General features: G+C 47.8%; 1 protein-coding gene and 1 long non-coding RNA gene across 2 annotated transcripts in view; one reads left to right on the top strand and one right to left on the bottom strand.

Annotated features, from left to right (window-relative positions):
* The window catches only part of LOC131478378 (uncharacterized), a 37,142-nt gene extending 12,929 nt beyond the window's left edge, over positions 1-24,213 (top strand). The window contains exon 3 of the long non-coding RNA XR_009244442.1: positions 23,921-24,213. This is a non-coding gene — a long non-coding RNA (uncharacterized LOC131478378). The remainder of the gene's footprint in view (positions 1-23,920) is intronic.
* LOC101520681 (procathepsin L-like) lies at positions 220-4,026 on the bottom strand. The gene is made up of 7 exons (XM_004591806.3): positions 3,887-4,026; positions 3,499-3,621; positions 3,264-3,410; positions 2,913-3,137; positions 2,308-2,470; positions 1,581-1,698; positions 220-609 (listed from the first exon to the last, which is right to left on the bottom strand). Exons 1-7 carry the CDS (start codon positions 4,010-4,012, stop codon positions 510-512), a joined length of 1,002 nt encoding a protein of 333 aa, XP_004591863.2. The 5' UTR covers positions 4,013-4,026; the 3' UTR covers positions 220-509.
* Positions 24,214-24,894: the final 681 nt, after the last annotated feature.

Raw genomic sequence — 24,894 nt, 5'->3', positions numbered from 1 at the left:
GCCAAGAACTGTGAGTTTCATCTAGGTCTTGCACATGGGAAGCAGGGTCAAGTACTTGAGCTATCCTCTATTGCTTTTTCCATGCCATTAGCAAGGAGCTGGATGGGAAGTGGAGCAGCCAGACCCAAACTGGCACCCATATGTTGGTGGTTTCAACAACTATAAAACACTGGCCAACTCTCAAGTTTTTTAAAAAGTAAATAAAAAAAGTCCCACCTCTACATACTGAGTTAAGATTTATTTTAAAAGGTAAATAAAGCTTTATACATCCTTTTAAAAAAATGGCAATTCAAAAGTCTTAGAATTAAACAATGAATGTTCAATATCATAAAGCTGTCTATAACAGTAGTTGAAGTAGTGGTAACATTTTACCCTTGTAAAAATGTCATAGAATGCAAATCGTAACTTGGATCCTTCACGATTCAAGTGTTTTGCACAAAAAAGGCTTGTCAGTTTTGCGATAAAAATCCCTCCAGATGCTCAAGTCCTTCATCCTGCCACGCGCCAGCTCACACGGTGGGGTAGCTGGCTGCCGAGGCAATCCCGCAGTGGTTGTCTTTGTCTCTGATCATTTTCACGTAGCCATCGATGCCCCATTCTGGACCCCAGCTGAAAAGAAATCAATGAGCCATTAGCTTATTAATCACAACCATTACTTACAAGTAGTGCTTGCTTACCATGAATCAGGCACTATTCTAGGTATGTCATCTTTCTAGAAATGTATTAATTTCTATGGTCCTTATTTTGAATCTATTTTAAAGATTTATTTATTCTTATTTTATTGGAAAGGCAGATTTATAGAGGACAAAAAGATCTTCCATCAGCTGGTTCATTCCCCAAGTGGCTGCAATGGCTAGAGCTGAGCTGATCCAAAGCCAGGAGCCTCTTCTGGGTCCCACTTAAGCACAGGGTCCCAAGGCTTTGAGCCATCCTCAGCTGCTTTCTTAGACCACAAGCAGGGAGCTGGATGAAAGTGTAGCATCTGGGACATGAACTGGTGCCCATATAGGATCCGCGGCATGTGCATGGAAAGCTGGGATTTAGCCAGTGAGCCATTGCACCAGGCCCTTAACTTGACTTTCAAAAGCAGAAGGTTGAGGCAGAGCTGGGATCTCAACACAGCCGTCATGTGCTATGTTAGTCCATTCAATGAAACCTAAGACAGATATACTAATTGATCCTGGCAACTCCTGAGAGGAAGGGACAACAGGCTGGCCATGGAACTCTCATCTTTCAGAATTAACAAAAATATCAACAGAGGAAGATGTTCTGCACAAGAGATTCCAGAAGAAATCAGCCCTTAACCTAGTGGCCCACAATCCTTTATCTGAAGCCTTTGAAGGCCAAATTTGTTGCAGAATTTTGTAAGAAAACTTCCATAATTTATAATTACAAATCAGTCACTCCAACAGGTAAGATACAGTTAAAATCAAACATTAATCCTTCTGTGTTCACCGTAAATAAAGCAAGACTTCTAGGGTTCTAGAATTTCAAAATTGAATTTTTACGGACTGAAACCCAAATGTGGACTTTGCAACTTCTTTAAAATGCAAATGTGCGGTGTAGAGTTGGTTATGTACCTGTTCTTCACAAGCCAGTATTTAGTGACGTTTGGATGTGTTCCTTCAAAGCCGTAGCCAACCACCAGAATACCGTGATCAAGTTCCTTGCTGCTGCATTCTTTGTCGTAGTAAATGCCTGCCAATGGAAAATTGACATGGGGGTAAGCAGCCCCAAGTGACACGTGACAGTGACCTACCCTGTCCCCAATGGAGGAAGAGGCACCCCTGCATTCAATAGAATGTGAAAACAAATTCCAGACTCTGTGTAACGCTGAAAAATATCTACCAAAATTAGTAATGGTTAATAAAAGGAATAGTCAACCTTTATTCACGAGAAATCAATGAAATCAACTAAATCCAGAACATTTTCGACTTAAAAAAACTCCCCAAATAAGTTTTCAAAGGTGGGTACTCATCTTCCAGATCAACATAATCCCTTCATACCTCCAGGATGTATGCAAAAAAATGCAAACAAAAATCCTCTTAAGCAATGGGTTTCTTTACAGTCCTATTTATAGCAGTAAAAACTTTCAGAAAAATAAATGTTTCAACAGCTGAAGAACAGTTAGGTAAATTATTAGATTGTAGCTAGAGACCTCACTATAGAGTCACACTAAATATTTATGAAGCATTTATAATCAGGAGAAAATGCTGACTATCACTACACTGAATGCACAACCACAGAATCCTAGTGTTAGAGAAAGCACATAAAAATCAACACGTTGACAAGATCACCAACACCTACCTGATTTGTAGAACTGGAAGGATGGGTGGCCTGCGTCAATAGCAGCAGAGATGGGCCCCACGGTGGCCACGGCTTTCAAGAGAGCCTTCTCATGCTGCTGGATGTCCACGAAGCCTGTGTCATTGGCAGCAGAGCATTCAGGCCTGTACTTACACGTTTCATCCTTTCAAAGTTAAAGAGGAAGAGACTGGATTACTACCACCCGCCTCGGAGGAAACCTAAGTTCTAGAATCAAGACACTGAGCAACCTGGAGCTTCCCGACTTCCAAAGCATCACTGCTACAAATCATCCCAGGAAATGAAATGCTCCCAATTCTGATTCCACATGGAAAACGTAGGTGATGTTTCAGAAGACCTGCTTAGGATGGTTCTTCACCATGGGAAAATGTGTGGTATATAAAATGGGGTGTATATTCTGCATGTTTCCTAGAGGTAAGAATAGCCGTGTGCTTACCATTTCAAGAGAACTGTGCTAAGACTAATGATGTGTAATGACAGTACTGATGGCTTAGAGACACTGCACTAGCTAAAACGTACATTCTGAAAAACTCCCATCACTTCAACTTTCCCAAGAGGAGACTTGGAGTGAGAAAGTGCCCACTTACGACAGCTTCATATGGGTAGGATTCCTCGGAGTCCAGGCCCCCGTTCTCCTTCACATACTCGAAGGCATTGTCCATGAGGCCACCGTTACAACCCATATTGCCCTGGGATTTAGAACAGTCCACAAGGTTCTGCTCACTCAGGGATACCAGTTTGCCAGTTTTCCGGAACATCTGGCCTTCCAGGGCGCCAGTTGCACTGAAAGCCCAACAGGAACCACACTGACCCTAAAAGACATCAAAAAGCACAGAGAACGACAATAGTTCCCATACCTGAATACTCTAAATACTGAACCGTGTGCCAGCTTCCTCTTGATGTGGGACATGGAGGGCTTGTATCGGACACCAGCATACCTGATTCTTCACGGGAGTCACATAGCCTTTCTCGCGCCAGTCCACAGACTTGGGGGTCTGAAGCAGCAGAGGTTCGTGAAACATTTTCCCCTGCCTGTGTCTCTGGTTTTGGTAGCCATTCATCACTTGTCTGAATTCTTCATTGGTCTTCATGGAAATAAAAAGTTGAAAAAGTTAAGAGATTGAGTAAAAAGGAGAAGAAACCTGGGGTGGAGCGTCCCCCCAGCACACTCACCATGTCGCCGTAGGCGTTCATGGCCATGGTGAAGCCATGCTTCCCTTGGCTGTACTCCCCATTGTGAAGGTCAATCATCTTCTTGTTTTTCTCCCACACAGCTCTCCTCCATCCTTCTTCATTCTAGGGTTGATCACAGAGCGGTTGGTGGTCATTGCTACTTAAAACCCAGCCCACCCTCACCAGGTGGACTTGACTGAGATGGGAAGGTGTGGCCAAGAGCTGGTTCTCTGGGACCTAGTCTTGCCCATGCCCATCACAGCAGGGATGTCTGGCCACATTGCTTGGGTAAAAGCTGGACTCTAGAAGACACTCTATGCCTGTAGACCCTCCCCGCCTCAAAGGACCCTTCTCTGCGGGGCGTCTCAACAGGTTCAGAGTTACCAACCAGGCCATAGAGTCTCTTGTGTGTTGCTTTCCACTGGTACCATTGTGTATCTAAATTCTGATCAAAGTTTGGAATAGCGAAGGCTATGCCCCAGCAAAGGGCAGCCAGGAGAAACAAAGGATTCATGGTTCAAAAACCTAGGAAGAGAAAAGAAACGGAAGATCTGATTAGACCCAGTCTTTAAAAACAAAAACCCCATCTTACTCTCTAGGGACATGTAACAACAGGTCAGCATGATGGGATCAAACATTTCAATGGCCTTCCCGAGTATAAACAGCAGACTGTGAAAAGGAAGAATAGGGCAGTGGGAAAAAAAATTGATTCAGCTACCAACAATGAAAAACAGCCTGACAAGGGCTCTAGGAATTGCAATGGATTTCATTGTAATGTGATAATGACAATCTTGGTTTTGATTAGTGTCACAGAATGTAATGGGTTAAAGTCTTGAGTAACAACTAGGAAACAAAATGCTGCGACCAGCTGACTGACCAACAAATACCAAGTCACTGGATAAAACCTCTCTAATGGGGTTCTCTGACCAAGTAGGGACAAGGAGAACCCCCCTAACATCTGTGCATAGCAGGGGGTGAAACAGGTCCCCGAAGCTCTTTTTGGGCACAAACCTTGGTAAAGCGCCTTTCCACAGGGACCCAGGGATCCCAGTTCCCGACGTACTGATTCCCTGCAGCCCGCCGCACACTTCAGCTGTTTTCCCGGGTTATGGCGGCGCAGGGAGCTGCGAACACCACGATCGGCGTGTTGGGGTCCGGCTGCCCTGTCCGGCCCGGCCAGACCGGGAGAGCCGCCCTGCACTGAGATCGGAGGCTGACTAACCCAACGTCCCAACGAGGAGCTCCGGGCGATCGCGGCGCCTGCCTGGGTTCTCCGACTGCCCTCTCCCGTTCCCCCACTTCAAGGCTGGCAGAGCTTCCCAAGGGTCGCGCCTGCCTCCTGGATCGCATCTGGGTGTGCGGGCGCCCTGGACTCCAGCCGGGCGCAGGGGGGCTGCTTACCTGGTGGTGGTGGGCGCAGGCGCACTCTGCACCCACTCGGCAGCCCGGAGGTCGCTGCGGGGCCGAGGATCTGGCCCAGTGGGGCCTGACTCAGGCTTTAAGGCCCCGGGTCTGTGGTCGGGAAGGCCGCGCCTCCACCGCGTGCCTGCGCTGAGATTGGCTGCACCGGCCACTGGGGCGGGGTCTGCAGGCGCTCCGACTCCCCTGCGGGTGACGCGGCCGGGTCCCAACTTGCCTGCGGGCCGGGAGCGCCTGCCTCAGTGGGTCGGGGGAGGTGAGCTGGCCGCCCCCGGGGCAGCAGCGCAGAGGGGACTACGGAGGCGTTGGGCGTGTGTGTCCAGCGGAGAAACAGGAGCCCTACGTGGGGTTTTCGTCCTCACCCGTCTCTTTTTTTGGCCCCCACCTCCCACCCCAGTCCTGATGAGTTTGGGTGGATCTTGTGTAACCCGCAGCCAGGGTGGACCGGGCGGGGCAGAAGGGCTCAGGGTGGGCCGCTCCTAGATCTAGCTGAGATAGGAGGGGTCCATACCCAGCGGGGGGAAGGGCCAGCCCGGTGGGTCTCCAGGGTCTGTGCCCACCTGGTGAGTCACCCTCTCCTGTCCCTGCCCGTCGGGGATTCTCCTCACCCTCATCTCTCGAGATCCATAGACATCATGTAGGGGCTTCAACCACTACCTGCTAGGCTGGCATCCCATAGACGCGCCTGCTCTGCGTCTGACCCAGCTCCCTGTTAATACGCAGGGAAAACCGGTCCCAGTGCCTGGTCTCCTGCCATGCCACCCTCCCAGGAGACCTGGACAGAACTGACCCCTGGCTTGGGCCAGCTTGTGGCCTTTTGAAGAGTGATGGCTCTCTCCCTGTCCCTCCATCTTATCTCTGTAACTCTAGCTCTCAGAGGTTTAAAACAAAAAGTCAACACGGGCTAGTGCCATGGCCCCGTAGGCTGTGCCCCCACTTGCAGTACCTGCAGTACCTGCCGCTCATGTAGGCACGGACTGCAGTCCTGGGCATTTCACTCGCCATCCAATTTCCCAAGCGAATGCTCCTGGGAAAGCAGAGGAGGATGACTGAAGTCCTTGGATTCCTGCACCCATGTTGGAGACCCGGGAGAAGCTCCTGGCTCTTGGCTTCAGATAGACTCAGCTCTAGCAGTTGCAGCCATTTGTAGAGTAAACCAGCAGACAGAAGATATTTTCCTCTGTGTGTCTCTCTTCTCTGTAAATTCGCCTTTCAAGAGTGAAAAATTAACATTAATATGTGAAATAGAAACTAACAGAAAAATCTGGCCTTTAGCTGATTTTTTAAAAAAATTAATGTATTTTAGAAAATAGGAATTTCTTATGTTCACCGCCATAATTCTTTTGTATGTGTTTCTTTGATTTTAAAAAAAGATTTATTTAATTTTATTGGAAAGTCAGATATATAGAGAGGAGGAGAGACAGAGAGGAAGATCTTCCATCCGCTGAATCACTCCCCAAGCGGCCCCAATGGCTTGAGCTGAGTCAATCTGAAACCACGAGCCCAGAGTCTCTTCCAGGTCTCCCACACAGGAGCAGGGTCCCAAGGTGTTGGGCCGTCCTCGACTGCCACAGACAGGGAGCTGGATGGGATATGAGGCTGCCGGGATTAGAACCGGCGCCCATATGAGATCCCAGTTCGTTCAAGGTGAATTTAGCTGCTAGGCTATCGTGCCGGGCCCATTTCTTTGATTTTTATTTTGTAAAAATGGGGTCATAATGCCTATCAGCCTGCAAACTAATTTAAGATGTAAATTGAGGGACAGGTGTTGTGGCTTGTGATGCTGGCATCCCATATAGTCGCTGGTTCATGTCCCGGCTGCCCCACTTCTGATCCAGCTCCCTGCCAATGCACCTGGGAAAGAACAGCAGAAAATGGATCAAGTGCTTGAGTCCCTGCCACCCATGCAGAAAACCTGGACGAAGTGGCCTTTGGCTTCGGCCTGGCTCAGCACCGACCCTGTGGTCACCTGGGACGTGAACCAACAGAAAGGTTCTGCTCTCTCCGTAAGTCCGATTTTCAAAATAAAGGAATTTAAAAATGTTATTAGAAATTTTATTTATATCATCCGAAGATACAAACACTCTGAAGGAAACTCTCAGGGTGTTGCAGACTTATACTGTATTGTGAAAAATTTTGCTGCTTTTTCTCCCCCCTTTCTTTAGAAACTTTATCACTCCCGTGCCAGCGGCAGCCAGCAGTTATAGCTGGCTCATGGGCATCTGGGGATGCGAACTTATAGGAGACCAGGGGGATAGTACTGGCAGGAGTTTGCAGGGGACCTGGGAGCTCCTGTCCATGCAGGCAGAGTGAGCCTGGGGATTTCCTTCAGGTGCTTGGTCTCAGCAGGGTTGGGGAAGGGGAGAGGTGAGCCCAAGCTTAGCATGCTGACCTGGTAGGCTGGTGAACCAGGCTTGGGGAACTTTGAGTGGTTCTGGATCTTCTGTATGTGGAAGGGTACGGTCACGGACCAGTACATGTGCCGTGAGCTGGCAGGCTGGGCTAGGGAACCCCTGTGTTCCTGGATGCAAAGACTATGGACTGATCAGGGAAAGAGGCAAGTGAATGTGTGGGAGGGAGGACTGTTGAAGGAGGTTGTTGCAGGTGAGGAATGCCTTTGAGGGTCGCACAATGCCAAGGCCACTGTACTTGCAGGTAAGTGAGGGGACTGAGACCTGGCAGTTTGGAGGGGAGAGGCCAGAGGGCCTTTATTGGTCAGACTGACACACCAGTCCACGTGGAAGATCTGAGCTGGACTTGTTAGCATGGACCACAGCCAACCACCACTCACCAGTGCACACTAAAGCTACAACTGGGGGCCTGCTTGGCAGGGCTAGATCACAGCACCTGCCAGTGAGTGCTGGAACAGAGGACAGGTCGTCTTAGGCTGGGCCATACTATTAACCAGCACACAAGAGAACCAGGTCTGGGGGCAGATTCTGTGGGGGATACATGGACTCACCTGTGTGGAACTGCAAATCCACTGGTTAGCTTAAGAGTTGGGAGTGGTGATTGGCTGAGCCTGGCATGATCATGGAACCCTCTGACACTAATGGGTGCTAGGGTTGTGAACAGACTGGGCTGGTCCAGGCTGCAGCAACTGCCAGCACACCCAAGAGTAGAATGTGGCGTGGACCAAGCCACAACATCCACCAGCTCATACAAAGGCTAGGACAGAGGAAGACTGTGCTGGGTAAGAGCCTAGCACCCGGAAGCAAGTGTGAGATCTGGGTGTACAGTGGGCCTGGTGGGAGAACTTGGAAAATTCTCCTGGTGGGCCATAGCTCCTGCTGGTGAGCATGTGGTTCAGGCCTAGGTATTGGTCAGGCCAGGCAAGGTAGCTCCACCTGTTGACAAGTGTCTAGGTTGGTTCTGGAGGAGGGCATACCAGGCAGGGCTGGGCTAATCTTAGCTCCCTGGCATGTGTAGAAGCCAGGCTGGAGTGTGGTTCATGCCAGGCTAGGCTATCTCACCTACTGGTTTGCATGAGTCAGGTACAGAAAGACTGGGGAGGGCTAGGCTGCAACACCTTCCAGTGAGAGTTGGGACTGAGGACGAGCCGGGACTGTTCAGGCTGCAGCATCCGATAGCAAAGGCCAAGATAGGAGATGGGCTATGTTGGGCTGAGTCAGAGCAAACACTGGCATGTGTAAGATCCGTGACAGAATAGGCCTGGTTGGGGAGCTAAGGAGATGCCCCAGCTGGGTTGTGGTTCTCACTGGTGAGTGCGAGAGCTGGGAATGGGTGCAACAAACTGGGCTAGACATGGCTGCAGTGTCCTTTAGCATGGTGTAGACTGGGTCTGGGGTGTGCTGGACTGGGCTAGACTCTAGCATTTGCTGGTGCTCATGAGAGCCAAGAGGGTGTAAGATGAGCTTGGCTAGGTTTCTGTCCCCATTGAATTATATGAGAACTGTGTCTGGGCAAGGACCAGGCTTGGCTGTTCTGTAGCATCCATCAGTAAGAGCCAGAATTGGTGTGGGCCAGTTGGGCAAGGCCATGTTCCTGCCAGGACAGGAGGTGGGACAAGTTAGGCTGGGCCAAGGAGCCACTGGTGTGCATGAGATCTGCCACTGGAAGGAGACTTGATAGAGGAGCCTGGAAAATTTCAGGACTCAGTCCCTGCAGGTGAACACAAGAACCAAGGCTGGGAGCAGCCCAGACCAGGCCAGGTTACAGTACCTGCCAGCATATGTGTTGGTCAAGTCTGGGGGCAGACCAGACTGGGCCAGTTCATAACCTCCACTGGCAGATCTAAGAACCAGGACGGGGTGCAGCCTGGGCCAGGTTGGGCTACAACTTCAACCGGTTCACATTAGGGCTGGTGCTGGGGCAAGCACACGCAAGAGTCTGTGATCACTTCAGACAAGGTTTCTTTGGGGATCCCCCCAACTGAACCGCTGCACTCAGAACTCCAATTATTGGGAGAATCACAGGATGTTATTTGACCGTGGAGTGCATGTGTCAGAGCTGGGGCTCCTCAGTGGCTTAGACAGAACAGTGGACAGCATACCCAGATGCACATGGAGGGAGGATATGGCTGTCTGTTTTGTCCTACTCAGGGCATCTGGTACCATAACAGAGGAAGGAGGGCAGAAGAAATTAGTCAACTATTCCAGCCAAGCGTTGGCAGGAATTACCTGGGTGAATGTAGACTCTAAGCTGGACTATGTCAGACAATGGACCTTGGAATGATTTCCTCATCCTTGGATTGGTGAGATCGATGGTATTTCAGAACCATCAAACTGTTTAAGCCACTTGAGCAGAACCCTTGGAGCATGCTCCAGACCGGTGACCCTGGGATTACATTGGGTGACCATTCCCCATCCTGGGTACTGAGGTGGTTGGGAGGCTGGGTGTGGCTTCTCTTTGTATCTGCCCCTTGCCTCAGATATAGGAAGCAGAAAAAACGAAACGTGGAAACAATGGTCTCACCCACTCTCCCCTAACCCTCAACCCTTCCCACACTAATCAACCATGTAAATATCATCAAAAGTTAAATAATAATAAAAAAGAAACTTCATCACGATCTTCAACACGACCATCATTCACACGTGAAGATGTTACATAAAAACAAATGCTGTGTAGTGAGAGCTTGGTGTGTAACGGGAGATAATCTGAAGACAGAGCAGTAGAGGCGTTTTCCGTGGGAACAAGACGCAACTTCAGGGAAGCCCTGGGTATCGTTGCCATGGGGAAGATGGAGGAGGGATGTCTAGAGTGGAGCATCTTACAAGATTGAGTAGAAGATCATGGTTAACTGGAAGACGCATAAGCAGACACAGGTCTTTTTTTTTTTTTTTTTTTTTTTTTTTTTTTTTTTTTTTTTAAGTTAGAAAGAATTACAGAGAGAAGGACAGAGAGAAAGACTTCCCATCCACTGGTTCACTCCCCAGTAACTGCAATGGCTGGAGCTGAGCTGATCCAAAGTCAGCAGCTTCTTCTGGGTTTCCTATGCAGGTGCAGGGTCCCAAGGCTTTGGGGTGTCCTTGACTGCTTTCCCAGGCTACAAACAGAGTACTGGATGGGAATTACAGCAGCCAGGGCGTGAACGGTGCTCATATGGGATCCCAGTGCACTCAAGGTTATGGCAGTCCATTGGCCCCTACAGAGGATATCCAGGACATAACAGAGGAATGAGGGCGTAACTACTTGGTCAACTAGGCTGTCATGCCTGGCCCGACACAGGCCGTTTTATTGGATTGGTTTGGGGAGTGTGTTTAATGTTCCCCTATTTGCAAGTAGAGGCAAACAAACAAGCACAGAACTACAACAACACAAAAACTAAATTGCCAGGTCCCAACTCTTCTAAACTGGTTTCTGAGGGAGAATAGGTTTCTGTTCCTCACTGGGTCATAGTTGTAGTGCCATATAGTCTGCCCACTCTATGTTTGTTTAATTAGTCTAGCACAAGAAATCTAAGTTATTCTAACACGTGGGTTTTACAGTTGCCCTTGGGCCACAGCTCACTGCGATTGCACAGGGTAGAAGAACCTGTCATGGCATTAAGCTCCAGGCCTTGAGCAATAATAGCCTGATGGGCTGTGGGGAAGGCACTGCTCTGAAGACTGGCATACTCTTCACTCGCTGGGATACAGACACACCGGAGAAAATATGGACCCTTTTCATAATAACTGTACCTGACATCTGAAGCTGAATGAGGAAGGGCCAGGGTGGTGGTGCAGTGGGAGTTGAGATCAGCTGTTCCTTTTCTGTACAGCTTCCTGATGACGAATCTGGGAAAGGAGCAGGAGACGGTTCAAGTGCTTGCGCCCCTTCCACCTGTGTGGGAAACTCCGAGGGAGTTCCAGGTTCCTGGCTTTAGCTGGCCCAGCCCCAGCTATTGTAGTCATTTGGGGATTGAACCAATGGGTGGAAGATCAATATCTGTCTGTCTCTCTGTAGCTCTGCCTTCCAACTAAGATAAATCTTAACAAAATAAAGGGGGGCTGATGTTGTGGTGTAGCAGAAAAAGCCTCTCTACCTGTGACACTGGCATCCCATGTAGGTGCCTGTTCAAAGCCCAGCTGCTCCACTTCCCATTCATCTCCCTACTGGTGGTCTGGCAAAAGCAGTGGAGGATGACCCAAGTACTTGTGCCCTTGTCACCCAAGTGGAAGACTTGGAAGAGTCTCCTGGCTCCTGGCTTTGGCCTGTCCCAGTGCTGGCTGTTGAGACCATCTGGGGAGTGAGTCAGTGGATGGAAGATGTCTTTCTCATTGTCTCTTCCTCTCTCTGTAGAACTCTGACTTTCAAATAATAACTCCTTAGAAAAAGAAGAAAGAAACATCTCAATGCAAGAGAAATGTGGGAATCATTAAGCCATACAGTAGAGATATTCCAATTTACCACATCATTTTGTATGTAGTATTACATAATCTGTTAAATGATATACTGCAGAAATGTAGCACATTTAGCCATTTTGTTCCTTTTCCTTCTCCTTTTCCTTTTCCTATTTTGCAAAAATAATTTTGATGAGTGCTAGTTATTGAAAGGTCAAGGAACCGTGGAGCTCTTCTGCATTTGGTAAACGCCGTTGGCAGATGAACTCAATTCCTAATTTAAATGCAGCATTATGAAATATGTTCTCATGCACCTGCATAAACTTATTTTTTATTTGTTCACTAGTTTATTTTGCTCACTAGGAAATCAGGCTATGATTCTCTTTTTAGAAAGCATTTATTTGCTTTTATTTGTTTGAAAGGCAGAACCATGGAGAGAAATAGAGAGACTGAGCGAGAGATATATCAACTGGTTCACATGACAGGGCTGAACCAGGCCGAAGCCAAGAGCCTGGAATTTTGTGGTCTCCCATGTGGGTGACAGGGACCTAAAGCACTTTAGCCATCCCTGTTGCCTCCCAGGATAATTTAGCGAAAAGTTGGGTTGGAAGTGGAGATAGTCTACTGTGTGATGCAAAACTCCCAAGCAACTGCTTCATACTCTGCCACCACACCCGCCCCCAAGTGAAACAAATCTTCACCCAGTAGAAGTTTTAAAGCATGGGGAAACTGGCAAATTTAGTGTGGTGCCCGTGAAGGCCTTGAGGTCACTCAGTACCTCTGAAATCAGCATCAAAGGGCTGAAAACCTGTGAGCCGCACCTCCTCTTTCCAGGGACCTCAGGGAGAATTCTTTCCCTGCCCTCCTGCAGCATGTCCTTTGGGGCTCTGTGGCCACACTGCCCTCTCCTCTTCTGTCCTTGTCCATGCTTTTTCTGCATCTCTCTTCCAGAGACAAGGGCACGTCTTGAACTTACCTAGGCAATCCAAGATGTCATTGCATTGCAGACCCCTTAACTCCATCACAGGTGTAGTCTTCACTGTGTAACAGAGCAGTGTTATCTTCCAGGAATGGAGACTTGATATTTCTAGGGCTATTAGTTATTCATCCTTACTTGGCAAGGTGACTTACTTGGCAAGCTAGTTGTGTTCACTATAACTCGAGACTGGCTTGATTGGCACAGCTAAGCTACTATAAGAAAAGACTTTCCACACTGTAACCTCTTTGCTCCAGCTCAGGCCCAATTTCTGTTTCCTGTGACTGAATGCAGACCATATTTCCTGACACCATTTTTAACATTTCAAGTCCCTGCAGTGCAGTGAGACTCGGTACTTTTTCTACCAACACCGTTGCCATGGGCTTTGTGTGTGACAGCGTTGCTCGTTCATTCTTTTCCTGAGGCGTTTCACTTGAGGATTTGAGCATCCATCTGCTCACTGCAAGGGGCCCTGCTGATGGCGTCTTTCCTTATCATAGACCCTGCATTTCCCCCATTCTTGATCCCCTGTGCCATGTGGAAGGTGGTACGGTTATCACTACACTCATAGACCCTGCATTTCCCCCGTTCTTGATCCCCTATGCCATCGTGGAAGGTGGTACGGAGAAGACCCTTGTGTTGTTGACTTTCAGCTGGATGTGTCCCTGCCACAGGAGAGTCCGGAGGAGGGATGTTCCTATCTGTGAGTGTCTGGTGTTCCTGGAGAGGAAGCTGTGATGATGGTGAAGGCAGGAGCGGCTGAGTGGCACTCGGGTGCTGGGTGTGAGTTCCATATGCCCCTGAGAGAGTCTTCACCCCAGCTGTGAGAGCCCCCTTCACTCACTTGGCAAACCAGGAGTCCAAGAGTGCCGGTGGCAGTGGACGTGAGCACTGCGGATTGGCAGGTAAAGCCCCAAGGCTCCCAGGGCTGGTGTCTTGACTTTGATGCAGATGCCAGCTCATCCAGAGTCACTCTGAAAGGAAGAAAAGGTGGCTGAGCCATGCCAAAGGCAGCTGCCTGGGCTGGGCTGGGCTGCCACATCTTCCTACTCCAACAGCTTCCAGGAGGGCCCTTGCCTGGTTCCCCCAGGGAGTTTCCTCACTTGATCACTTCCAGGAGATAAAAGCCCTGCACTGAGCCTGGCTGGGCTCCTGGCCAAGTCTTCAAGCCTGGCTACAATGACTGTGCTTTCATGACTCATGGTTTTAGGAAGCTCAGGTATTAAGACAGTGAGGTTCATTCATTCAACCAATTCTAAAATCAACACACGAAGCATTCTTTCAATATATTTGAGACCGTACAGACCTAATAGAACCATATAGCCAAATATCCTCAATTTCTTTTATTGTACCCTCAAAGACAAAACCAGGTACATCTTCATGCAAATTCTGGTTCTTCTGCAATATCCCTGGCTCCACTGTGGTGGATTCTGTGGTTTTCCCACGTCCTGCCACCCTCACTGATCTCTACCCTGGTCTGGGTTTCAGGGTCCTCTAGTGAGACCCAAGGCAGTGGTCCCAAGGTCATCTGACTCGATCCTAAATCGCCAGCACCCACAGAGGACCCTGCTTCTGCTCTGAGAGTGAGCTCCTTCTGAACGAGGCATTCAGTCTTTCTTTGGGATCACCCCTAAGATGCCAGGGAGGACAATGCAGAAGAGTTCAACTTAGGCTCTGATCCAAGAACGCTTTTTCCTCCTGCAGTTTACACTGATAGGACCGTGTGCCCCAGGGCTGGCCTCCCTTGCCAGGAGTAGGACTTGGCCATGGTAGAGGTAGAGGTCTTCTCAGGGTCAGAGTCCTGCTGGGCACTGAATTAGTGAGGTTTGGAGTCTGCCTGTTCTGTGTGGGGGTTTTGTTTTCTCCTGGGTATTTGCAGGGTTGCTGCCAGGGAGCCAGGACCACACAAGGTGGCCATTCTCAGTCATGTTACTGTCTACCCTGGCGAGCCTCGGAATCCACCTGCTGTCTGCAGGACAGCTCCGTTACATACACTCTCCCAGCTTCTAAATGTTCATGGACGCACACAACTCTTACGAGCGCCAGCTGGGAGACTTTCATGGCTTTGTGGATAAGGAGTGGAGTCTGACCAACAGAGTTTGAGGAGAGGGAAAAGAGGAGCCTTTTGCCAAGTTCAAAGAGGGAAATGGAACTGAATGACAATTTGTGACTTGGGGAAAGCAGGTTGATTTGAGCAAGAGGACAGATAAACTTGAATCATACATCCCATCTTACTATAACAAATGAAGTGAGATTGCATGCATGCTGATATAACCAGCCATCTCTAAAATGTCTGTCTCGAAAATTGATTCATTCTTTGGGAAGTGACGTTCAATCCAAGGGCACATGAACACTGTAGTGAAAATTATTGACACTCACGCACAGTGTACTGATCCTGTTTGTTGTTTTGACCATCCGTACACATCTTGAGTCTACTGTAACACATCAGAGATCTCTGTAAGTGGATTCAAGGAACCTGCCCTCAATAACCACAAACCATTTGTGCTGGCTGCTTCCCCTGCAGCATGATCTTCTGATAACTCCCCTCCACACCTGGTTTTTGGAATTTTATTGTTGTAGGAAGCTGTCTCCTCCACAGATTTTACATGGGCCATGAAAAGATTAGAAGTCCTTAACAAAAGGGATAGGATTTGATGTTGGCTCCATTTCTTCCTTTGCACTGCTCTCGTCCACCTGGGCAGATGCTGTAAAACATTGGGGTAGGAGGAGCAAGGAGCTTGGGATCACGGAAATGCTTGCTGAAACTGATGTGTGGTCATTTATTCTGCAAATCTCTATTGAGGCTCTCTAACATCAGGACTTTGTGCCCAGAAATCAACGATGAACCAATCAACGACGAACCATCACCTTTGAATAATATACAGTTATTTCCCCCTTGACCTAACGATTTAGGCATTTGTCTGAGATTTTCCTGTGGTCATTGCATCCTCCTAATAGAATCTCAAAAAGTTTGTCTATCTATTCTTCTAGCTATTTCATCCATAGAAAAAGAAATCCTGAAGGGCATTAGATAAGCTTTCACTGTGTTACCCATTGTCTGTATCGAAGACATCCTAATCATGACAGCCCAGAGACCTTCATCATGGACATGAAGGGCTTCTCTGATTCAGGCGGCTCTTAGCTAATCAAGAAGGCCCACCTTTGTTGTTTGATCTTGGTGTTGTTCACCCTCTGATGACTTGGGGTCAGGTCTCGTTTTTTTACGTGTTGCAGGCTCGTGCACAGGGAGTCCTGGTGGCGATCTGGATTCGGGGGCAGCTGTTCCCACTCAGAGCAGGTGACAGCATGGATGGTGCAGCTCTTGGGGCCCTACAGCTTTTGAGGCTCAGCTGAAACACCATCACCACTTTGGAGTTCTTTCTCAAGAGTAAGATGTTAATTTTAACCAAGTGGGGACAGAATCCATTCCTTGCCTACCAACAGAGCCAGTAGCAAATTGTTTAAGATTGTGACTAGCATCAAATAATACAAACTCTTTTATTTTAGATCCGAAGATGTCACATGCTTATCTAGATTTGCCAACACATAGTTAGCATTCTGTTTTTAGACCCGATTGTAACTCACTTAATAATTGCATTTTCTCCTATTGTTAGACTCATTTTTCAGAAATGAATGAATTTTCCATAAATGTTTGCATGTGTATCTTTAATAGATTGTGCAAATATTATTATAACACCAATTCCTGGAAATGGAACTCCTTGTTAAAAAAATGAGGACTCCAATATGTACTCTCCCTTGTAATGAACAAGTGTGTATAGTCTTACAGCTTGTAAACCAGCTCAGTGTATAGATGGAAGATAATTTAATAACTGTTTTACACTGAGAACCCACTTGTCATAACAGCCACGGCAAGAAAGAGATTGTTAATCTATTTTACAACCCCAAAACAAAGTATAAGTTGGCTCTGGCCCTTGGCCAAATACTTCAGGCATTCTGAGCTTCCAGTTCCCTGGTGGCAAAAGGGTTGGTCATCTCTCCCTTATCTACAGTCCATATCGGGGGATTTATAGATGTGATAAAAGTTCCTACCAGAGGGCTTGCAGCAAAGGGAGATAATGTGGAGGGTTTGAATTAACCGGTATAAAGAATTTAAGAGCTTCCTGGGAAACAAGAAAGTCTCTCTGTGGCACTGGCTGTGATGGAGAATTCCAGCATGCTTTTCCTAATGGCCTGCCCTGAGACCTTCGGATTTACCGAGCTAACCCCGCCACTGCATACAGTTCCTTACAATGAGTCTCTTAAAGGTTCTTCCTCTCTGGATGTTTTCTACATCACAGTGTTGTATATGTGCAAGATGGTTTATAATACCTGTGGATTGTTTGTGCGATGACATATTTTATAGATTAAAGTGCTGCAGAGGATGGCACAATAAGACAGAAGACTGGAAAGATGGGCTGATACACTTGCCTTGGTCCCACTTGAGGAAAAAACCATGTGGGATATTGTGGAAAAGACCCCAAAAATATATATTGGTGCTTTGTGTTTCCTTTATGTTGGCATGTCCTTTGCTTATTATCTAATGCATCATTAATCTTTTCATTCTGGATTTATAGAAGTGCTGTGCTTTTTTATTTAAAGATTTATTTATTTTTATTGCAAAGTCAGATATACAGAGAGGAGGAGAGACAGAGAGGAAGATCTTCTTTTCACTGATTCACTCCCCAAGCGGCCAGAATGGCCAGGAGCCAGGAGCCTCTTCTGGGTCTCCCACACAGGTGCTGGGTCCCAAGGCTTCGGGCCGTCTTCAACTGCCTTTCCAGGCCAAAAGCAGGGAGCTGGATGGGGAATGTAACAGCTGGGACTCGAACTAGTGCCCATATGGGATGCTGGTGCTTGAAGGTGGAGGAGTAACCTGTTGAGTCACAGTACCAGTCACAGTTTCCCCTCTTAAGGAAATCTTGCAGCCTTAAAATGCTAGGCACTGTTGTGAGCCACCACCATGATAGCCCCATGTTAGATGCACCACAGTTACACAGGTCTCTATCAGGCACATGGTCTATGGGAAGTAAATACACCTCCCCTCCCCTACAAACAGCTGATTGGCTCCACACCAAAGCTGGATCCAAGCTGGATCTTAAATCTTGTAGAATACTTGAATACGCGTCTCAGACTGGAACAGATGAGTGTTGTTTGTCTTTTCTGTTCTGCCTCTCTCTGGTCCAAATTGGAACTGAAGGAGATTCGAGGTAGCTCTGTGCTGTTTGAAGAATGACGACAGTGAGGAAAATGGTTCAACTCCGAAGTCCATCTGAAGTCTCTTTCACCAAGAGCTGTTAACTAGAACGTAACTGTAGGTAACAGTTGTCTTAAAATTTTGTGTGTGGTTATGTTTCAGATTCTTTTTTTTTTTTTAAATAGAACTCTTCAAATTCAAAACAGACTGAGAGAGAGGTCGTCCGGTAAACTCCCAGATGTTTGCAATAGCCAGCGCTGGGCCAGGTCAAAGGCAGGAGCCAGGAAGCAGGAACTGAATTTAGATCTTCCATATTGGTGGCAAGAACCCAAGTATTTGAGCCATCCCGTGCTGCCTTCTAGGGTGTGAAATATTAGCAGGATTCTAGAACTGGAAGTGGAACTGGGACTTGAACTCAGGAGGTATCCCAAGTCACATTTTTAACTGCTATGCCAAATAGTTACCCCTAAAGTCTTTATCTCTCAACCTACAGAATCTTCCATAGAGTGTGGAAATTCCTTACGATTCTAGAGACTTGGTGGTCACTCCCTGGTCCAGGATCGAAGGCTTTTGGAGTGTCTGGTCAGTGAAGGCTTTTCCAAATCTCTTGAGGCTGATGGTGGGATCCCAGTGAAGCCAGTCAGTACCTTTCACAACACCTTCCAGGTGGAGGGCCCATCCACTTCATCCTCTGTTGTGACACAGAACACCATTGTGAAGCTCCATGATGAGACTCCAGGAGTTTATTCTACCACGAGTGACACAGGCAGGCATGGCTTGACAAGTATGTTTGTTCTATGTTTCATATTCAGATGCACACGGCCAAGTTTACGTTATCAGTTGCACACTTTGTCTTCCTTGAGCTCCGTCAGGCATCAAGTGCACTGTCATCTCCGTGTGGGTGCTCAGCGAGTGCTAATTGGTAGGGAGTAGGATAATGATGTTGATAAATGGCCTCGTGAAACTGTTGAGTCATTGAGCTGAAGGGGCCCAGGTCCAGGAGTTATGTAATGTCGCTTCACCAAACAGGTAATGTTTCATACCTTGGAGCAACACAGAACGTTCTGCCCGTCAGTGCCTACTCACCATTTCCATGCCAGGCCAGAAAGGCTCCTCTCAAGAGCTGAGAACTCTCTGGAACCTTTGCCCCTGTGGGCAGGTTCTTCATGTGAGAGACAACAGCTGCTTCCTTCGGTTCAGGCTTTGCCCAAGACTGTGCCCAGAGCTCCCACACCAGTTGGCAATCAAACAAGCGATAAGGTGAAGCAAGGACACTGAATCAGACAGCACAAACAAACAACCCAATTCCCAGGAGTCCCCACACTTTAGTGGTACCACGGAAAGACTTAGACATCTTAAACTAATTTGGCTATGGAACAGACATAGCTATAGGTGAGTTTTTTGGTTCATCCAGACTTGGATCATTTCGACATTTAAAAAATAACAGTTTTCAAAAAATTGTTTGGGGCCAGTGTTGGGACATAGCGGATTAAGTGGCTGCCTATGATGCTGGCATACTGTATCAGCCCCACATTGAGTCCTTAGCGGTTCTACTTTACATCCGGCTTCCTGCTAATGTGCCCGGAAAAAGTATCAAAAGATGGTCTGAGTACTTGTGCTCCTACGATCCAGGTGGAAGACTTGGTTGGAGCTCAGGCCTGGACCAGCCCTTGTTGTTACAGACCCTTGGGGTCTAGTGAACCAATGGATAGAAGCTCTCTGTCACTCTGTCTCTCCCTGTGTCTTTATAGCTCTGCCTTTCCAATAAATAAAGTGTCTCAGAAAAAGTCATCTTTCTATTTGTATTTACTTGAAGGGCAGAGATACAGAGAGAGACTGAGATGGAGAGATTATCTGTGTGCTGGTTTACTCTTTAAATGCCCTTTACAGCAAGTGCTGGGCCGGCCTGAAGCCAGGAACCTCCAACTCCCTGAGGCCTCTTGCCGTTGGGTAATAGACAACTAAATACTTGAACGATCACCATTTAATGCGCATAAAAGTATAAAAACCTCTGTTAAAATTACCTTGGGGCTGCAGTCTGTTAAAGGGTGTCGTCCTGACTGGTCGGCTTGCCTTGCCTCTCAATAAACCCATTGCAACGTTATCCGAGGACTTTGTGCTTTTTTTACATCTGTCTCGGTCAGCGAGTAGATGCAACAGCACTATCCTGAATATATTTCGTTCCAAAATATATATATTCTTTTTCGCATTTTCATGTAGGTATTGTCATTTTATTTGAAAGGGAAGAGGGCCAGAGAGAAATGCTCCATCCACTGATCCACTCAACAAATGGCTACAACAGCCAGGGCCCGGCAGCCTGGAAGCCGGCTCACGTCTCCCGCATGGGTGACAGGGATCTGGCCACTTGAGCTCTCCCTGCCTGCACCCCAGGATGCGCATCAGCAGGAGAATGAATCAGAAGCAGGATGCTGGAGTTGTGAACTAGGCACTCTATAAAGTGGGTTGCGGGTGTCACCAGCAGTGTCTCAGGTGCTGCGCCGGTCACTTGCACCACAACAATGTTTGACGACGACGTGGGGAGGCAGCCTTTCCCCTGGACTGGCATGGGGTCTCTTGGCTGATGGCTCGCCAGGCTTCTTTCAGTTTCTAAAAGCTTCCAGGGGAGGAATGCACTGTGGGGGAGGAGCTTCTGTTGTTTTTTGCAAAGTCTGTTTGCTAGGAAGTGGCCTCTTTGAGAGCATTTGGGGGTTGAAGCAGGTCATGTGACTTAGCTGACCTGGGCAAATGCGGAGTGGGTGTCACTGGCCCATGGATGTCAGCAGCAGGTGCAAGGGCCTCCCCGGGCGTGTAGCTCTGAGGATTAATCCGCAGTTTGCGTTTGCTTTGGTGTTTTCTTATGAACCCCGAGTTGCATCAAGTTCCCTTCAGAAACACTGACGGTTAACTTGATATTAACAACACTAACACAATGGATGATAGTGATCATTCTTACTTTTTAACCACTTATTCTTTGTCTGGCAATGTGTTACACACTTGGTATAGTTTTGCTTAGGAATCCCTGGACTGTGGTTAATAATAATCACAACTGGTGCTGACATGATGGCTCAACTGGCTAATCCTTCATCTGCAAGCGCCGGGATCCCATGTGGGCACTGGTCCATGTTCCTGGCTGCTCCACTTCCCATCCAGCTCCCTACTTGTGGCCTGGGAAAGCAGCAGAGGATGGGCCTGTACCCACATTGGGAGACCTGGAAGAAGTTACTGGCTCCTGCCTTTGGATAGGCTCATTTCTAGCCGTTGCAGTCCTTTAGGAAGTTAACCAGCAGATGGAAGACCTTTCTCTCTTTCTGTAAATCTGCATTTTCAATAAAAAGTGACTTGCCATCTCACACAGCAGGAAACTGGGTATGACAAGGGCCTTGGCCAGGGTCCCACAGCCGTGCAGGAATGGAGACAGAAAGACACAGAAATGGGGTACCATGTGATGGGAAAGAGGCGCAGAACAGAGAGGAAATGGGGGACAAGTTTGCAGCCAAATCAGATTCATTAGAAATGAAGTCCGAAGAGGGTGGCCAGCTGTGGGGGTGAGACTGGGGAAACACACGACAGAGGTGCAGTCTCTCAGCAGGCTGAGCTTTCTACATTCTTGGGGGCTTTGGGATGTTTGGGGAGAAGGTGGGGGGAATCCTGAGGAATGGAGGCTTGGTGGGCCAGGAGTAGCTTTTTCAAGAGCATTTGAACCTTGGTAGACCTTGCTCTCCTGGAGAAGGGTAGCTTGGAAGACATGCAGGGTCTTGGGTCAGTGGGGCCAGAACAACGTCCCGGTCGGAATGGCATTTGGGAGAGCAGTGTGAGGGTCCCTGAGAGGACCACCTTGGTTCGCTGCTTGGGAGTTCTAACATCAGTGGCTTGGGGCCTTGCTCCGATCAGGAGGCCCACAGCAGTCAGTAAATCAAAGCTGGGTTTGCCAGTGAGAACTCCAGGCAGCGGGTGCGTGGTCCCCAGAGAATCTTAAGTCACAGAGTTGAAGGAACTGAGAGCCTGATGCAGACACCTCCATGGATGTTGGCTGCAGCGGTATTTCACAACAATCACGAACTTACTGTCAATGGATGCACGAATAAATAAAACGTAGCCTGCAAAAGGATATGCCCAAAAACCTGTGAGAACGGGAATTAAAAGAGGAGTTTATGTTGGTGCCCAAATTTCAAAATTCATGCAGTTTTCCCACTGTATGCATTTTCCCTGGATTTTTTGGAAGAACCTTCATACAATAAAACCTTTCCAACCACAAAAAAAGAATGAAGTTCTGAAACATGTGGATAAATCATAAAACATGCCAGATACAAAATATATTACAATTACACAATTCTTTTTGTTAATTTTTTGTATTTTTAAAAGACATTTATTTTTATTGGAAAGGCAAATTTATAGAGAGAAAAAGAGAAAAGGATCTTTCGTCTGCTGATTCATTTTCCAAATGGCTACGACAGCTGGAACTGAGCCTATCCAAAGCCAGGAGCCAGGCGCGTTTTCCGGGTCAGCCACGTGGGCGCAGGGTCCCAAGGCTTTGGGCCATCCTCCACTGCTTTCCCAGACCACAAGCAGGGAACTGGATGGGAAGTGGAGCAGCTGAGATATGAACCAGTGCCCGTATGGGATGTGGTGCTTGCAGGTGGCAGATTAGCCAGCTTAAGCCATCGTGACAGCCCCACATTTTACGATCACATTCCCATAAAAGATATATTTTTCAGATTGATACCAGCATACAGAAGAACAGAGGACAGTTGTCCTGCTGCCAGAAGTTTTGGGACTTGTTGTCTGATTGGGTGGTGTCAGGGTGATGGAAAATTTTTGAAGTGGTGGTGCTGCCACACAACAGTGTGAATAGTTAATGTCACATTTTATGTTTGTACATGGTTTGCTATGGTTAACCATAAACCCAAAATGGAATCAGATTGTCAACTGTGCACATGCTCCAGACCTCTTCAGGGGAACTTGTCCTGAAACAGTGGAGCCAGATGCTGTTAGTGGGATCGCTAAAACAACTAACCAGACAACCAACCAAGCATTCCACAGGGGAAAGCAAAAGCCTTTTGGAGCACAGAGGTTCCAAAACATTCCCAACGGAGCGGTTCTGGTGAGCCGAATGTTAAAGTTGGTGTTGCTGTCTTCAGCAAAAAGAAAGAAGGAAGAAACAAAACAAAACAAAACAAAACAAAACAAAAAACAAGCCAGGTTCCAAGGCTCAGCAAAGCTTTAGATAAGCCAGAAAAGAAAATGAAAACCCATTTCCGAAGCTACCGCAGCTTCTCCTCCCAGTTCAAGCATTTCTTGGCAGCTATGAAGTTAACCCCGTAAATGCTCAATTTGCTGTTAAGGGTTTGAGTAAATTTGGAAATGAAGAAAAAAAAAAAAAGCACTTGCAATGAAAGGAAATAAAAAACAATGGCTTATCGTTGTATGGCTATTGCATATGTGTATGTCATAAAAATACATGATATGCAATAGTTCATGCTTGTACTCTCCTAGGTGTTAGAATGGTCATCCTCATTAGGAAAGCTGTCCCAAGGTGCAAGACCGCTACAACTGTAACTGGGAGACACCTGCTGGAAAACTTACAAAGCCGTGATGAACTCAAGTGTTTCCGGAGATGCTGCTAACTTATCTGACTGCTATGTATATTTTCTAGTGGATTGGTTTGGACTCTAACAAGTTAAACAGGGCTCTTGTTCGCTTGCCGCTTGAGTTATGGAATGCAGCTGTCCTGCAGCAAAACAAAACCCTCCGGGGCTGCTGAGGGGAATTTTCACTCCCAGCTTCTGATGACCTGGGCCTGACTCCGAGCTGAAACCTGACTCCTCCCGCTGCAGGCTGTTACAGACCCAACCAACACAGCTCGGACTTGGGTGTCCTTGCTCATTTCCCACCGATCAGCACGGGGCCGGGTTGAGGATGACCCAGCATGGCTGCTGGCTGGCTTGCGTGGGTCACACGGGAAACGCGCACAAGAAAGGGCTTGTCCGGACCCAGCAGCTGATGCAGAAACTAATTGCACTTCTGGCTTGTGATGTCTGCCCCACACCGCAGGCTAGCGCGGACACATCCCTGGCGCTGCGAACTCCCCGCCCATTCCTGGCAGACTGGACTCTTGACCTGCTTTTCCGACGGCCTCGTGGCTGTCTGTTGATCATTCACGTCCGTTGTGTGGATGCGTCGCAGACTGCAACAGACTGGGCCGCTGCTGAACCCGACTCACCTCCCTTCTGAAGAGCGGATGGACCATTAAGTGAGGAGCCTTTCAAAGAAGGATTAATCTTTTCTAGCCTACTTGCCGGATGAGTCGCCAGGAGTTTGAAATCTTTAAAATTCAGCATTTTGTCTTGCCCGTTGCTGAGACCTCGCCTCCCTCTCTCTTCTCTTTCTCTCTTTAACTAGGTTACATAAAACTGTTTTTGTTTGGCAGCACGTTTATTCTTGCATGAAATCCTTCCTGAAGAAATGTCTGAGTGAGAATAGGGCATGATTTAAAAAGTGTAATTTTTGGTTTGTTTGTTCTTGTCATCGTTCTTTGTTTCCTCTTCTGGAGGAAAGGTTCCTCTGCGGCTCTTCACATAGCTTCCCCGAATGTCCTGAATTCAGCCTGCCTGCTGAGTCACATCACGTGGGACCGTGCTGAAGATTGAGAAAACCGGAGTCAGAGAGAAGTTAACGTAGCAAAAGCACATTTTCCCAAGGAACTGTTGCAACAGGGGAACAGAGAGCTTAGCTGATTCTTCCTTAAGATTGTATTTCTTGGGGCCTGGCATGATAGCCTAATGGCTGAAGTCCTCACCTTGCATGCACTGCCTGGGATCCCATCTGGGCATTGACTCCTACCCTGGGGGCTACTCTTCCCTACTAACTTCCTGCCTGTAGCCTGGGAAAAGCAGTCGAGGACTCTGCATTTTGCTCATCGCTGTGGCTGTCCTCGGCTGCTTTCCCAGAGGCATCCACGGGAAGCTTGGATTCAGCACCCGTTTGGGATGCTAACCCTGCAGGCAGTAGCTTAGCCACAGTGTCAG

The sequence above is a fragment of the Ochotona princeps genome, chromosome 31, assembly GCF_030435755.1.
Source record: "Ochotona princeps isolate mOchPri1 chromosome 31, mOchPri1.hap1, whole genome shotgun sequence".
Lineage (NCBI taxonomy): Eukaryota > Metazoa > Chordata > Mammalia > Lagomorpha > Ochotonidae > Ochotona > Ochotona princeps.
Note: the sequence above shows the minus strand (reverse complement) of the source record. Positions and strands in the feature narration are given on the sequence as shown.

Bases quoted from the DNA above. Each gene is read 5' to 3' on its own strand.
- LOC101520681 (XM_004591806.3), bottom strand. From the start codon at position 4,012: ATGAATCCTTTGTTTCTCCTGGCTGCCCTTTGCTGGGGCATAGCCTTC. The intron at 3,411-3,498 runs GTGAGTGTGCTG...ATTTCCATGAAG, and splicing joins TGAACGCCTACGGCGACATG to ACCAATGAAGAATTCAGACA. The intron at 3,138-3,263 runs GTATGCTGGTGT...GATGTCTTTTAG, and splicing joins TGACTCCCGTGAAGAATCAG to GGTCAGTGTGGTTCCTGTTG.